The sequence below is a fragment of the Synchiropus splendidus genome, chromosome 6 (genome assembly GCF_027744825.2).
Source record: "Synchiropus splendidus isolate RoL2022-P1 chromosome 6, RoL_Sspl_1.0, whole genome shotgun sequence".
Classification (NCBI taxonomy): domain Eukaryota; kingdom Metazoa; phylum Chordata; class Actinopteri; order Syngnathiformes; family Callionymidae; genus Synchiropus; species Synchiropus splendidus.
In genome coordinates this window covers 9,672,660-9,685,428 of record NC_071339.1, presented here as the reverse complement: position 1 = coordinate 9,685,428, position 12,769 = coordinate 9,672,660, and the positions used below count along the sequence as shown (strand labels likewise).

The 12,769-nt window shown below is 44.0% G+C and overlaps 1 protein-coding gene across 1 annotated transcript; it reads left to right on the top strand.

The window, feature by feature from the left end:
- Nucleotides 1–5,250: 5,250 nt before the first annotated feature.
- LOC128760637 (25-hydroxyvitamin D-1 alpha hydroxylase, mitochondrial) lies at nt 5,251–11,437 on the top strand. The gene is made up of 9 exons (XM_053868197.1): nt 5,251–5,531; nt 6,127–6,317; nt 6,487–6,677; nt 7,472–7,672; nt 9,260–9,423; nt 9,504–9,670; nt 9,737–9,818; nt 9,919–10,116; nt 10,551–11,437. The coding sequence occupies exons 1-9, from the start codon at nt 5,313–5,315 to the stop codon at nt 10,662–10,664; spliced, it is 1,527 nt and encodes a 508-aa protein (XP_053724172.1). The 5' UTR covers nt 5,251–5,312; the 3' UTR covers nt 10,665–11,437.
- Nucleotides 11,438–12,769: the final 1,332 nt, after the last annotated feature.

Genomic DNA, 12,769 nt, shown 5'->3' with positions numbered 1-12,769 from the left:
AAAGGATCATGGGATTGGTGACGCTCTGAGCAGACTTTATTGTGAGCAAGCGTCTTTTTACCTGTGAGGGCTAGGAGCCTGTGTCAGCCTTTTCTAAAGAACTTTTTTCAGTGGCTTGTCCTGTACTTTAACGCTGCTTTTGCTCCGCAGAGTGATGTCACAGACTGGCCGGCAGAATGAAGTCATGTTTAACATCTTTTTCATTTTTTCTTGCGGTTTGAACCCTGCAGCTTATACGATGCGGTTAATATATGGATTTTTACAGACTAAAGAGCGTCATGCTGGCAAAATATTGAGCCTCGTCACATCAAGCCAATTCAACCACAGGCCTTTTATTGACCTTAAAGAGCTTAAATGTGCCAACAGAGCCAATCTCCTGGAGGACCACAGACGAGAAGCAGCAGCTGAGACCAGCTGTGGTGTTGGAACGTCTGACACACTGGTGAAAAAGTGCTTTAATGTCAAAAAAAGATGTGATGAGTTCATGGTTCAAGTTCAGAACATTGCCCAGTTTGTTTCATCAGTCAGTCTCCATGCTGGACCCCATTTTCAAAGTGATACTCATGCATTTTTAAGCCAGATGCACCACTGACCTTTCTACGGTGCCGACGGGAACCTCTGCATCCGCGACACATCTTATGTATGAACAATCTATTTTCCTTCTTAAATGTAGTGGATGGGGCTAATATTCTGGTGCGCTCTGTAGTCCGGGAGTAAAATGCTTTTTAAGATGCTTTAAGTGCAGACAGTAGAGATGCATTCAAAAATGAAACCAAAGCAAGCAACCGTTGCTTCCTGCTGAACTTGAAGTGGCCTTCCCTGCTTGACTTCTGGCTTGACTTCTTATGAAATGTGGCATCTAAGGACTATCCACATGGATGGACTGTTCTTATATAATCATGTAGATGTTTCCAAACAATATCTCTGTTGAATGAGAAGTTACTGGTGTGAATTCACATCATCACCAGCCTGCTGACACAGAGGAAAGACAACCACCGTACACACATGCCCGTGCGTGTGTGTGTGCGTGTGTACAAAGGACCTGAGTGCTGAGTCCAGTCAGACAGACAGTCTGCAACCATGAACTTTAGCATACTAGTCTGCAGTATAGCAGCCCTCCCTTTTGGCTCGGTGCCCGCACGGTGAGGGAAAATACCTCTCCAGCGATCCCCCTGCATGATCTGCAACTGAGCCACATCAGTTCACCACACACCACATGACAAAGAGAGTTTCCTTTCACCTGATTTCTTATTGCTTTGGTTTTCAAAATCAATATTAATCTTCCTTTCTCGAACACTTCTGATTTGAGGGGCTCATCTTCCTGTGTGGCCTCCAGCTTCAGCGAGCGAGGTGAAAAGGTGACAATGAGCCCGAATATTGTGGTGTAGAACAGTAGAATTTAAACACTTAATTTTACAAACTCCTGCTCCATGGAAAAGTACTTGCGTAATCCCGTCAATAGCTGTATTTGAATTGTCTGTTGCAAGCACAGACTCTTCATGGGTGACCTTGTTAAAAAGCTGTTTATGTGTTCATGTAAATTTCAGAGGTCAGTGTTTATCTTGGAGTCAGATAACTCAGCGTCTTCTTCCCTGGAGTCCCGCGGAACTGTGTCTCGTCTATAGACATTTTCAGAAAGGGTCAGATTTGATCTTCGCCCTGTGCCTCACTCGCACCCTCACATCTCAACAGTGACCCCGTTTTTCATTGAAATGTTTAAAAATGAATGCAATAATTGTGCCACGTGACTAGTTCATCCTCACACGTGAAGCCGTGGTCAAGTGTTTCCATTGATTTCATTGGTGATGTTGTGAAACATAATGTAACGCTGTCAGGTGATGACATGTTGCACCTGCTGCAGGCCATTTCTGTCCTCATTGATCAAAAGAAAACCAATATAATAAAATGATATATCAGTCATATAAATCAGGAAACTCTGCCCCGGGTGGCGTACTATCCTCTGATACAACCACATTGAAGCATGTGATCAAAACTGTTGCGTTCTGAATGCTGCAATGCTGCTTTCTGTGCACTCATTTAGACAAAAATATAGAAACACGAGGCCCGTGACATCATTTTATAATGTCATTTCCGATGGTCAAAAGCAACCGCAGCCACTCATAGCAAGTTTCTCATGATGGGAGTTACGAGGCCAGAGGTTTAAATTTGGTAGTTTTATTCTCTATGATTCAGTTTGATGCCTGCGCTGGTGAGGAACTGACAGTCAGACCTTTTCTTGGTTCCTAAATGAACACAGACCTGCCAGTGTGTGTGTCGACATGGATGAGTGATGCCTTCACTGCCAGTACCCCTGATTGACTATTGAGGATCAGTCCTCTTATCTTGGCCAAACTGTCACCCGCCGCATGAACACATTTCACATATATGGCATATCATGAAACATGTCCATTCCTTCAGTGCTTTCCTGACTAACTGTGTTTTGAAACACTTTGAAACAAGCTTTGCAGCGAGACAGTGCCTACCAAGGAGCGGATTTCACATGACTTTAAATACACAGCGACAAGTTATTTCAACTAGTTATTCATTTACATTTACAAGTTTGGCGTTGCCTATCTGCAAAAATTTTTTTTTTTAATTCAATAAGTTCACAGGACTGGATTGGAACCCAAGACACTGAGGTCACAGCAGGTTTCTGGACCTCAAGTGACACTGCTGTAGCAAAGTTACCCCACTGTTCAACGTGGGGCTATCAATATATTTCAATTTTTAATCTCAATTAATCGCACTAAATTATTGATTTTAGAGGCTCCATTATTGGCTGTTTTATACACCATCTTTAGTTAGCTCTGAGCAGAGCTTGGCACATTAGCAGCTGCGACCAGAAGCCCTACAAGTGAACCACAATTCTATTCTCCCGAATATCAGCAAAACTGAACCCTGTGCTTCATCATAATATCAACACTGCAGACCAAAAGATCCACAGAAGAATACCAGACATTAACAGACCAGAAGCTCTAATACGCTTTCATGAGTGTATTGAAAGCCCTTCGCAACATTAAAGGAATTTTTTGAAAAGTTTCTGATGGTGTCCGACTTTATTTTGTCATGCTCTCATCACGCTCGCAGGACTGTCCATCTGCGAACTGGACTGGCTCTGCTCCCAGCGCTCAGCTGGTGCACTTCAAATCAGCACAGCAGCACTGAAGCCAGTATGTAATGTTTGGCACAGGCCTCACTGGGCTTCTGGGCTCAGTTTCAAACCCACATTTATTTTTCTCACACCTTCAGGCCTCATATATTCGTGCATTCGCCTATGGGATTTGAACATTTGGCTGGAACTTTGTCATCATAGCTTATAATTCGACATAATATACAGCCCATATAAGCTTGAAGGGTGGCTATTAGTCTTACATTACCCATCCACCTATGCAAACATCATAAACGGCAGCAGGAGCGCTTCACTCGTGGCGTATTAAATCATGGAAAAGAGAAGAAAAAACCGCTCCTTCCATTCGGAGCTCATTACTGCAAAGCTGCCATTACCAGTCAATCTTCTGTGTCCCAGTGAAAGCGGGTGACCTGAGATTTCAGCTCCCAGCACACAGAGGATGGAAGCAAACGTTACTTAACAGTCCGCACACATGGTGCTTTGGACAACTTCCACCTCAAATCAGGTCATGATTTTCTGGATACCTAGTAAACTGACCAACCAAAGTGAAGATCAGCGGACTGAATGGCCAAATGCATTCATTCGCTTTGTCTTGATTTCATTCTTAGTCAGGTGATCGCCTTCACTTATTCTTCTTTTGGGGTCACCACGTCTTGCTTTCCCCTCACATGGTGCTTAAGCCTGTAGAAACATCTCAAGTATATTTCAACTGTTGTATTTAAAATTGTTGACTCGACAAAATCATAATCCAAACATGAGAATGTGGTATCTTTTTCTGCATTCCAAAGCAGCAATGAGACAGTCATACCTCATGCTTGTGTGCATCTTGAAGTTCAAACCACACTCTGAGGATTGTCTGAAAGGGATGAATGGATCCAGTTAGGATGAAGGCATGCATGTGACTGTGACTCTGCTTTTCTTTCTGGACAAGTCTCTCTCTGCGCTACAATATTAACTGCACAACGGAGCGTTCACTGCAGCCTGCCACCTCTTCTGGACCTGTATGTCTCCAGGATCCAGAGACATGCAGGTGGGATCAGAGCCGACCCTTCTCATCCTGGACATGGACTGTTTGTTCCTCTTCCCTCTGGCAGGAGGCTACGGTCCATCCAGACCAGAACCTCCCATCACAGGAACAGCTTCTTCCCCTCAGCCGTCAGACTGTTGAATTTGTGATCAGCCTTTGTTATTTTATTTTATTTAAATTAACAGCACTTTATTTCGGAGCACTTTCCTAGTTGGTGGAACCCCCACTGACCATGGCAATAAATCCTATTCTGATTCTGACTCTGATTCATACTGAACTCATTCCGGACATGTGAAGTCTGCTTGTTTTCATTGACCGCATTTAAGAGACAGTTTAAGCATGAGAGTTTGTCTTGCTATCTGATCAAACACAAACCTGTAAGTTATCGAATCCACAGTTATTTTAAGTAGTAAAGAAAATTCCGACTCTCCTGAACGCATCCAGAGGCATCTGAGATAGTAGGTCAGCACTTCAGCTGAGCAAGAAAGAAATGATAAAAAGCACATCAAAGTTATGTAAAAGAAACATAACCCTCATTTATATCCGGATCAGCTCAAACGGGTAGAACAATTAGCTTGAGCTATGGTGGCCTGAAGTGGACAAAAGGTGTCAATAAAGAGGGATCCATGAAATTTACAGAAGTAAAAAAAAAGAAAGTTGTAGGTCAGTTAAACCATGTAATAAGTGTCGCAAGTGACGCCTTTAGTTGCTATCATGGAGCAATGATTTTGTTTCAGTGTTTTTCGGACCCTGTTATCAGCAGAACCGATTTCCCCACTTTGACATGGAGGATCCACGACAACATTGGCCTTGAGGGCAAGTGGTCCACTTTAAGCTCAAGACACATCCCCAAGTGCGTGATCGGCCCCGAATAAGTGGGTCCAGAGGGCAAAGTGCTTGGATAAGGCCGGACCAGACCGCGGGAGGCAAGTGTTATTTATCCTGCAGCTCCACGTGTTGCCACTCGGGGATGGTCCGCATTCTGCTCTCTGATTGGACACACCTTTCCGTCCATCCGAGCTCACGAGGGGGCGGGACCCAGCACCCGTCATCGGCCCAGAATGGCAGGGTTCCAGGGCTTTATCTCGGAGGGTTCGAACCGCAGGTCTGGTGTTATAAATAGAGCAGGATGGCAGCGGGTGTCGGCATCGCTCCATGAGCTCAGTGAGAAAGATGCTGCAGCAAGCTCTCCGAGTGTCCGGCAGAACCGCCTCCCCCCTGCTCAAGTGGATGGAGAAGTGGGCCGAGAGCGCAGCGAGGGGTCCGGAGGGGACCGTGCTCAGGACCCTGGACCAAATGCCCGGACCGTCAATCGCCAGCTTCGCCTGGGACTTGTTCGCCAGAGGAGGGATGACCAAGCTGCATCAGCTACAGGTAGGACGTCCAGCGAACTCTCCTCTTTACAGCAGAGATCAACTTTTTCACGCATCATCACTGTCTCTCACGGTGTCGCGCTTTTCAACTATCATTCTACGCTTAGACTCTTCAGTCGTGAAAGCCTGAACCACTGAACATGCGCAGAACGTTCCTGTTTTGTTTTTTTTTAAAGAAAACATTTATAGGAGCCGAACATATCAAATAAATCGACCATATTGTCATGTTAAATATTCATGGAATTGAAGTTGTAGATGTTGAATGTATGTACAATGTCAATGTCTTCATTCAGGGGCTTGCTATGCATGCATCTTTTATTTCTTTCTCTATCATTGTCACTTTATTCTATTAAATTAGGAAAAAGAAAGATTGTATTGTGAATCAATATATGTTTAAAAAGACGAAAATTATTTATGAGCAAGTAATTGTGGAACTGACATGCATTTAAGTCAAGGATGGGAACCTTGCCACTGAGAATTTTTTTTTTTCCTCTCACAAAAATATTGTCTCAGAAATGCCCATCAATTTATGGCTTAGATCATCCCGTGCTAACTTGCATCCAGCCTCATGTTGAGATGTATTTCTCCTGCTTCAGGTGAATGGCTTGCAGAAGTACGGCCCCATGTGGAAGGCGCGGTTTGGTCCCATCCTGACAGTTCATGTGGCGGATCCGGCTCTCATCGAGCAGGTCATGAGGCAGGAAGGTCTTCACCCCATGCGCTCTGAATTCTCCTCCTGGAAGGACTACCGGCAGCTCAGAGGGCAGCACTATGGACTCCTGACGTCGTACGTGTCCCGCCTTCTTATTGAAGGAAGCATTCTTCAGAACTTGATGCAACTTAAAAAAATCCAGATGAATTTTGACTAGCTCCGTGGTTGTCCTGGATACGGAGCATGTATTCAGTCAGACGTGTGCACAGATGTCCTCACATGTGTGTTTGATTTGTGTGTACAGTGAGGGAGAGGAGTGGCAGGCTGTGAGAAGTCTCTTGGGGAAGCACATGCTGCGGCCCAAGGCAGTGGAAGCCTACGATCATACCTTAAATGCCGTGGTCAGTGACCTCATAAGCAAGCTTCGCCTCCGCAGACAACCTCAAGGCCTCATCACGGACATCGCCAGCGAATTCTATTACTTTGGTCTTGAGGGTGAGTTTCAGTGAATTCAGGCGCTGTGGGCTTGTGGGGTGTCGTGTATCACTGTGCTGCTCTGACTCGGGTTGGGTAATCAGAATCAGGTTCTCCTGTCCACCAGACGGATTTTTACAACTCTACTTTCCATGAATGAAACTCCACAAATGACTCACTCGTCCAGACACCACATCATCACACCTACAACGTCATTTTGATTTACCTTCATCAATGAAACTCGACCATTTCTCTTGCTCTATCCAAAGCCATCCACCATAGTCTTAAGCAAGCAGACAAGAAAATGGCTTTATGTGTCCCTTTGGACCTTAAACAGGTTGCTACTTTTCCTCCCCTCTCTCCTCCTCCTCCCCACCTGCAGAGATCTGCCTTTCAAAATGTGCTCCATTTGAACCTGGAACTCCCGGGTCTCACCAAGTTTTCCACATGGAAATCTGTCTTAAATTGTCAACAATTATGAGTTAATCTGCAATATTTATTTAACATTTTTTGAGGCTGAAGTGAAAGTTATTATTTGCACCATCGTGAGAAACACTACAGTCACCTGTACATCAGTTACAGTAAACTTGACCACTGCCCTCTAGTCATACACAAGTCTCCCTCCCATACATGACATTTCCCCTCTCATCCCCTCTCATCCTGACCTCAAGTAACACCTCTTATAATAACTCAATGTATCACATCACCATTTAATCCCCAGGTACTATGAGTGTACTACTGCTTTTATCAGCTTGAGTCAATTTCCTGTTTAAATTTCGTGCCCTACCCAACACAGACGCCTGTCTCCTCCTCAGGTATTTCTTCGGTGCTCTTTGAGTCCAGAATTGGGTGTCTGGATCCGGTTGTTCCCAAAGAAACCAAGCATTTCATCAGTTCTATCAACAACATGTTTTGCATGACGCTTCCAACCATGGTGATGCCGCGATGGCTCCACCAGCTCTTCCCTAGACCCTGGGACCGCTTCTGCAAGAGCTGGGACTGCATATTTAACTTCGGTAGGTGGATCCTCCTCTGCGAATCCTGAATGATCTTCTTCTCTCTTTACATCCATCTTCACAAACATCCTGGTGGGATGTTTAAATTTGGGCTGGGACTCGATTAAAAGTATTTAAATGAATCACATTTAAGTATTTGACATCAGAATGATCATATTTAAGTTGGATCTGCTCACGTAGCGTGGAGTGCTCCACTGACACTTTTCTCTTCAGCTACGCTCCTGTAGTTTTTTTAATTATTTTCCATCCATCAGCACAATCTCATTTCGTCTCCATCATGGATGTTTTGGTTATAGCATCACATTGTGTCATGCGGAGAACCTGGAATTATTGCACTGAAAACTACAAAAACACAGCTTATATGAGAATAAACTGTTTACCATATATGTCAATTCATTATTTTTGTCTGTATCCAAATTAATTGAAGACCCAGTCCGGAAAGATGTGTGACCGTGCTGGTGAGTGTGAGCAAACACGAGGTTAACCCAGCTGTTACAAGCAACATACACTTTTATGGGCTAATCCATGGATCTCATACTCGCGGCCCGTGGGCCATTTGTTGGCTTCAGGATGCAGTTCGACGGCCCGCCACTAGTTGTCCAATTATAGTATGGGTGTGGCCCCAGCCTTTTTATCCAAAGCGAGATGTCAGAAAACCGATGAAAAAAGTGAGTTTAATCCCTGAACTGAAGGTGCAGATTATGATCCTGTAAGATGTGGTGTCAGAAGACCAATAAGCCTCCTGTTCTTCAACTGCATTTAACACTTCAGTTGGTTTAAAAACAACTGCAAAACAACTCTGGTCTGTGGCCCAGCCAAGCCAAGGCTTCAACGTCTGGTATGTTGAATTTTAGACCCCTGCAAAACCTTTAAATGCACATAGTTGACTCAACATTGAATCCTATGAGAATTTTAAGTGCCATTAAACGTTCTAAGGGGCCACTTATACAGTATTCTCAAGTGTGATGATAGTGGGAGGTTGTCATGCCAAAAGACAGACAGAAGAAAAAAAACTCTTGAATTTAAGCTTTACTAGATTATTATAAAACTAAAACAAAAATCATACTTATGCATTACATACATTGTTATTTGATGACATTTTATTGCAGTTTTTATGCATTTTAATCTCAATATGAATCTCTTGAATTGTGAGTTTGTTGTAACATTTTGCTAGAAGCTAAAAATAATAGCTAATGCGTTACTATTAAATTAGTAATAAATGAAAGTCTGTACAAAATAAATTTCAGTTTTGAGGTCCAAATAAATGAGGGTAAAGTGCAGCATGTGAGCCAGGAGCCACACTCTATATGTCACACATTTCCCATGAAAGGGGTTTATTTCATAGTTTATCTTTCAGCCCCTGCTGTGAGTGAGTTTGGCCCCCCCTGTGGTCAGTTCATAAAAAGGGGTAAATTGCCGTTTAAACAATCTTCATCTCTGGCGTTTAGTGACTGGTTAGTGCAGTTGCCGGTAGGGTAAACGTATCACCTCAGAAGACCTTTGGCTGAGTGGCCTGTTTCAAACCATCAGTGAGTGAGCTTCTGCTGGCTCTCCACTCTATTGATTCCGTCTTCTCTGCACCTCCAGCTAAGGGACATATTGATCAACGTCTGACTGCAGAGGCGGAGAGAATCAATCGTGGGGAGAAAGTGGAGGGCCGCTATCTCACCTACTTTCTGTCCCAGACTGAGCTGCCAATGAAGACGGTCTACAGCAACGTCACCGAGCTGCTGCTGGCTGGAGTTGACACTGTGAGCTGAATGCTTCCACATGTTGCTGTTGTTGGACTTGACTTATGCCTGTAAATGAATGTTGTGTTTCCTGCTGTCAGATCTCCAGCACCATGACTTGGTCGCTGTATGAACTCTCCCGTCACCCCGAGCTGCAGGCTTCCATCCGAGAGGAAGTTTTAAATGTCCTGGAGTCTCGACGTGTGCCAGCTGCCGCAGACGTAGCACGAATGCCTCTGCTCAAGGCCACCGTCAAAGAAGTGCTGAGGTACAGTTTCATGTATTCCCTGCTTCCTTTCTGGATCATTGAGGCATTAAAATGGTCATTTTCCAGATTGTATCCAGTCATTCCTGCCAATGGAAGAGTCAATAGTGAAAGAGACATCCAGGTTGGAGGCTACCTCATCCCTAAAAACGTGAGTCACAGGGGAGGGTGAAGTAACTCCTGCTGCCGTGTGAGCTTTATTTTACACTTCATTATAAAACAGTGATCTGACTGTCAAATCTTTCCCCCAGACTCTGATTACTCTTTGCCAATTTGCAACATCACGAGATCCAGCTGTGTTTCCAAACCCAGACCGGTTCCAGCCCCAGCGCTGGCTAAATAAGGACCAGACGCATCACCCCTACGCCTCTCTTCCCTTTGGTGTGGGGAAGCGCAGCTGCATAGGCCGTCGCATCGCAGAGCTGGAGCTCTACCTCGCTCTTGCCAGGGTGAGCTCTGTTCAACACCCGTAGGTCAAGCCGCTAGCGCTACCTGCCTGAACTGGTCAGGCTGAAATAAACAAGGAATAGGTTTCTTTAGCTTCCGCAGCTTTTCATCTTTCGCTCTCTCAGGTGAAGCGCTGACCTACCTGTCTCGGATGGTGCGTTCGGGAATGTCAGAATATATATATATATATATATATGAATAAATAAATGAATGAATATCTGGGTAACTTTGCTGGGTTTACTTACGTTTGCTCTAAATTACACCGTAATTATCAAGTATTAACTGTAAACAAACAAGTAATAGTTAATATGTGACCTAACCCATTTTTTCAAACAAGGGTTTCGCCTCGATAGGAAATAAGGCTCTCTGTTCTAATGAAAGTAGATGTCAGGAAGTCTTTTAAAACTAACCCTGTCCCATTTTTTGCTTTTTTTAGATTCTAATGGAGTTTGACGTCAGGCCAGACCCAGAAGGAGCGACTGTGAAACCCATGACACGGATGGTTCTAGTTCCTGCAAATGTCATTAACCTGCAGTTTGTTGAACGATGACCCGCCCGTTCAGTTCTGGTGAAATGAACGTGAGCCCCTCTGTGGACCCGGACAGGAGCAGCCATTCACAAAGGAACTGTGACACTTGCTGGATCATGACCGAGCAGATATATCTCAACTCACAGGGGACCAAAGGCCTTTTGTGTATAGTTTATAGGCGCTGCAATTGCCCGAACAGGACCGAGGACCGAGCCCTAAAGTCCTACCCCTCTGCCCCTTTATTGCTTATTTGCACAATGAGGAGCACGCCAGAAGACTCCTTAATATATTCCTCCAAGTGTATTTTTGTCACTGATGTTAGTTTTTGATGTTGTTTCGCCATTGTATTTGAGAGTCGAAGGAATTGGACGATTGTGCCTTTACAGTGCTTGATTGTGCTGGTATAAACCGGAGCAGTAACTCTCTATTAACTGAAGGTTTTAGGTTCAAGTGGACTGATTGTTGGCATTCTGTTTAACCTTCATTTGTTGAAGTAAAGTCTCGTAACAGCAGAGTACAGGAATGTGCTGGATTTTACACGGCAACTGGGCTTTTGTTTGGGTCTTGAAAATGTTTCTGAATCATTCTCTTTTGAAATGTCCAGCTGGCTCACTGAAATACTGAAGAAGACTTACATAGGTGTTTTTAAATCTTCACAAAATGGCAGCTTTGAATCTTTCCTGCACTTTGTCTATCAAGGTTTTTGAGATGCATCTGTGACACCGTACGCTATCATTTTTATGTTTGACCGTTGCCTTTGTCTTCACGTATGTTGTAATTCTCTGTGTATTCTAATTTAATACCTGTGAATAAAAATTTGAAGCCTGTGTTTCGAACAAGACAATGATAAGAGCGAAAATAGAAGGATCAGCATTCGACCACAATTACCCAGAAAAAATGTCTGTAAACACAGAGAACAGAGACAATAAGAAAGAAATTCCTGGAAGTGAAGGCAGATGCAAGCTTCCCTGCTGAGGAAATGTACCAACAAGGGCCTCCGCCTGTTTTGAGAAGTGGGGAGTGCCATGATTATATAACTTTAGAATAGGCTTCTGTGATACAGGCTTATTACATGTCTTATGTGACTTATTTTTGTCCACTGCAGGCCACCGTAGATCAACCAGTAGCTGCTTAAGCTGATTGTTGTGAAGTAAACGAGGAATAGTAGCAGCAATAGTTTCTTTTACACGTGATGGTCTGTGGGAACGTCATAGCTCCAGTTTGATATCACTTCTTGTCTTTATTTCTTTCTCTTCACTCATACTTTTAAAGTACAGTGGCACCTCGGTTCTCGACCACAATCCATTCCAGACGGCTGTTTGAGAAGCGATTTGTTCGGAATCTGAATCGATTTTTCCCATTACAATGAGTATATAATATATATGCGTTCCAAGCCTTAAAATAGTCTTTTGTAGGAGTGAATGTAGAGCGTCTGCTGCAGGTGCGCTGTTCCTCTATGTGTGTGGCCGCTGCATGTGGGAGGGGTTGCCGAGTGAGTGACGTCTCTCCAGAAGTGAAGAGGTGCCCGGTGCGTGTCCAGCTCTGAATGTGCGCTTCTGTGCAGTTTGGCTGTGACAAAGTCATAAACCAAGTCACGCTCTGTCCCAGACTTGTCTCGAAAACCGAGGCACCACTGTAATTCAATATATGCTTCTACTTTATCTAACAAGCTTTACTTTAGCTTACTTCAAGGTGGACTTCATACAGAGGAGAAAAAGGGAGAAGAATGGAGCAGATTTAAGATACATTCTGCTCTCTTCTACTTTTCGATCCCTCATATCACATTGAAGTAGGAGTGTTGTAGTTATATGTTTGATCTGCGATTGAAATACACGTCTTTCACAACTATGCCTTGTTTATGCCTTTTAGAATGTCACATCTTGATACTCGCCTTGACTTCAATGCTGACCATAGCAGTAAGGTGCATGCACAATATCTCCTAGCACTACCAACTCTGGGGAACACCTTCTACTCATTATTGTGCCTTTAACCAAACCAAGATGCAGGGCAAGTGCTGAAAGTGTGACGTCACTTCAGTTGTCTTTATCCTCGCAGGTAATGAGGCAAAATAATCCCCAGCATATACATAGGCGCCTTCCAGTCTACTCTATCTTTGGCATGGGTTC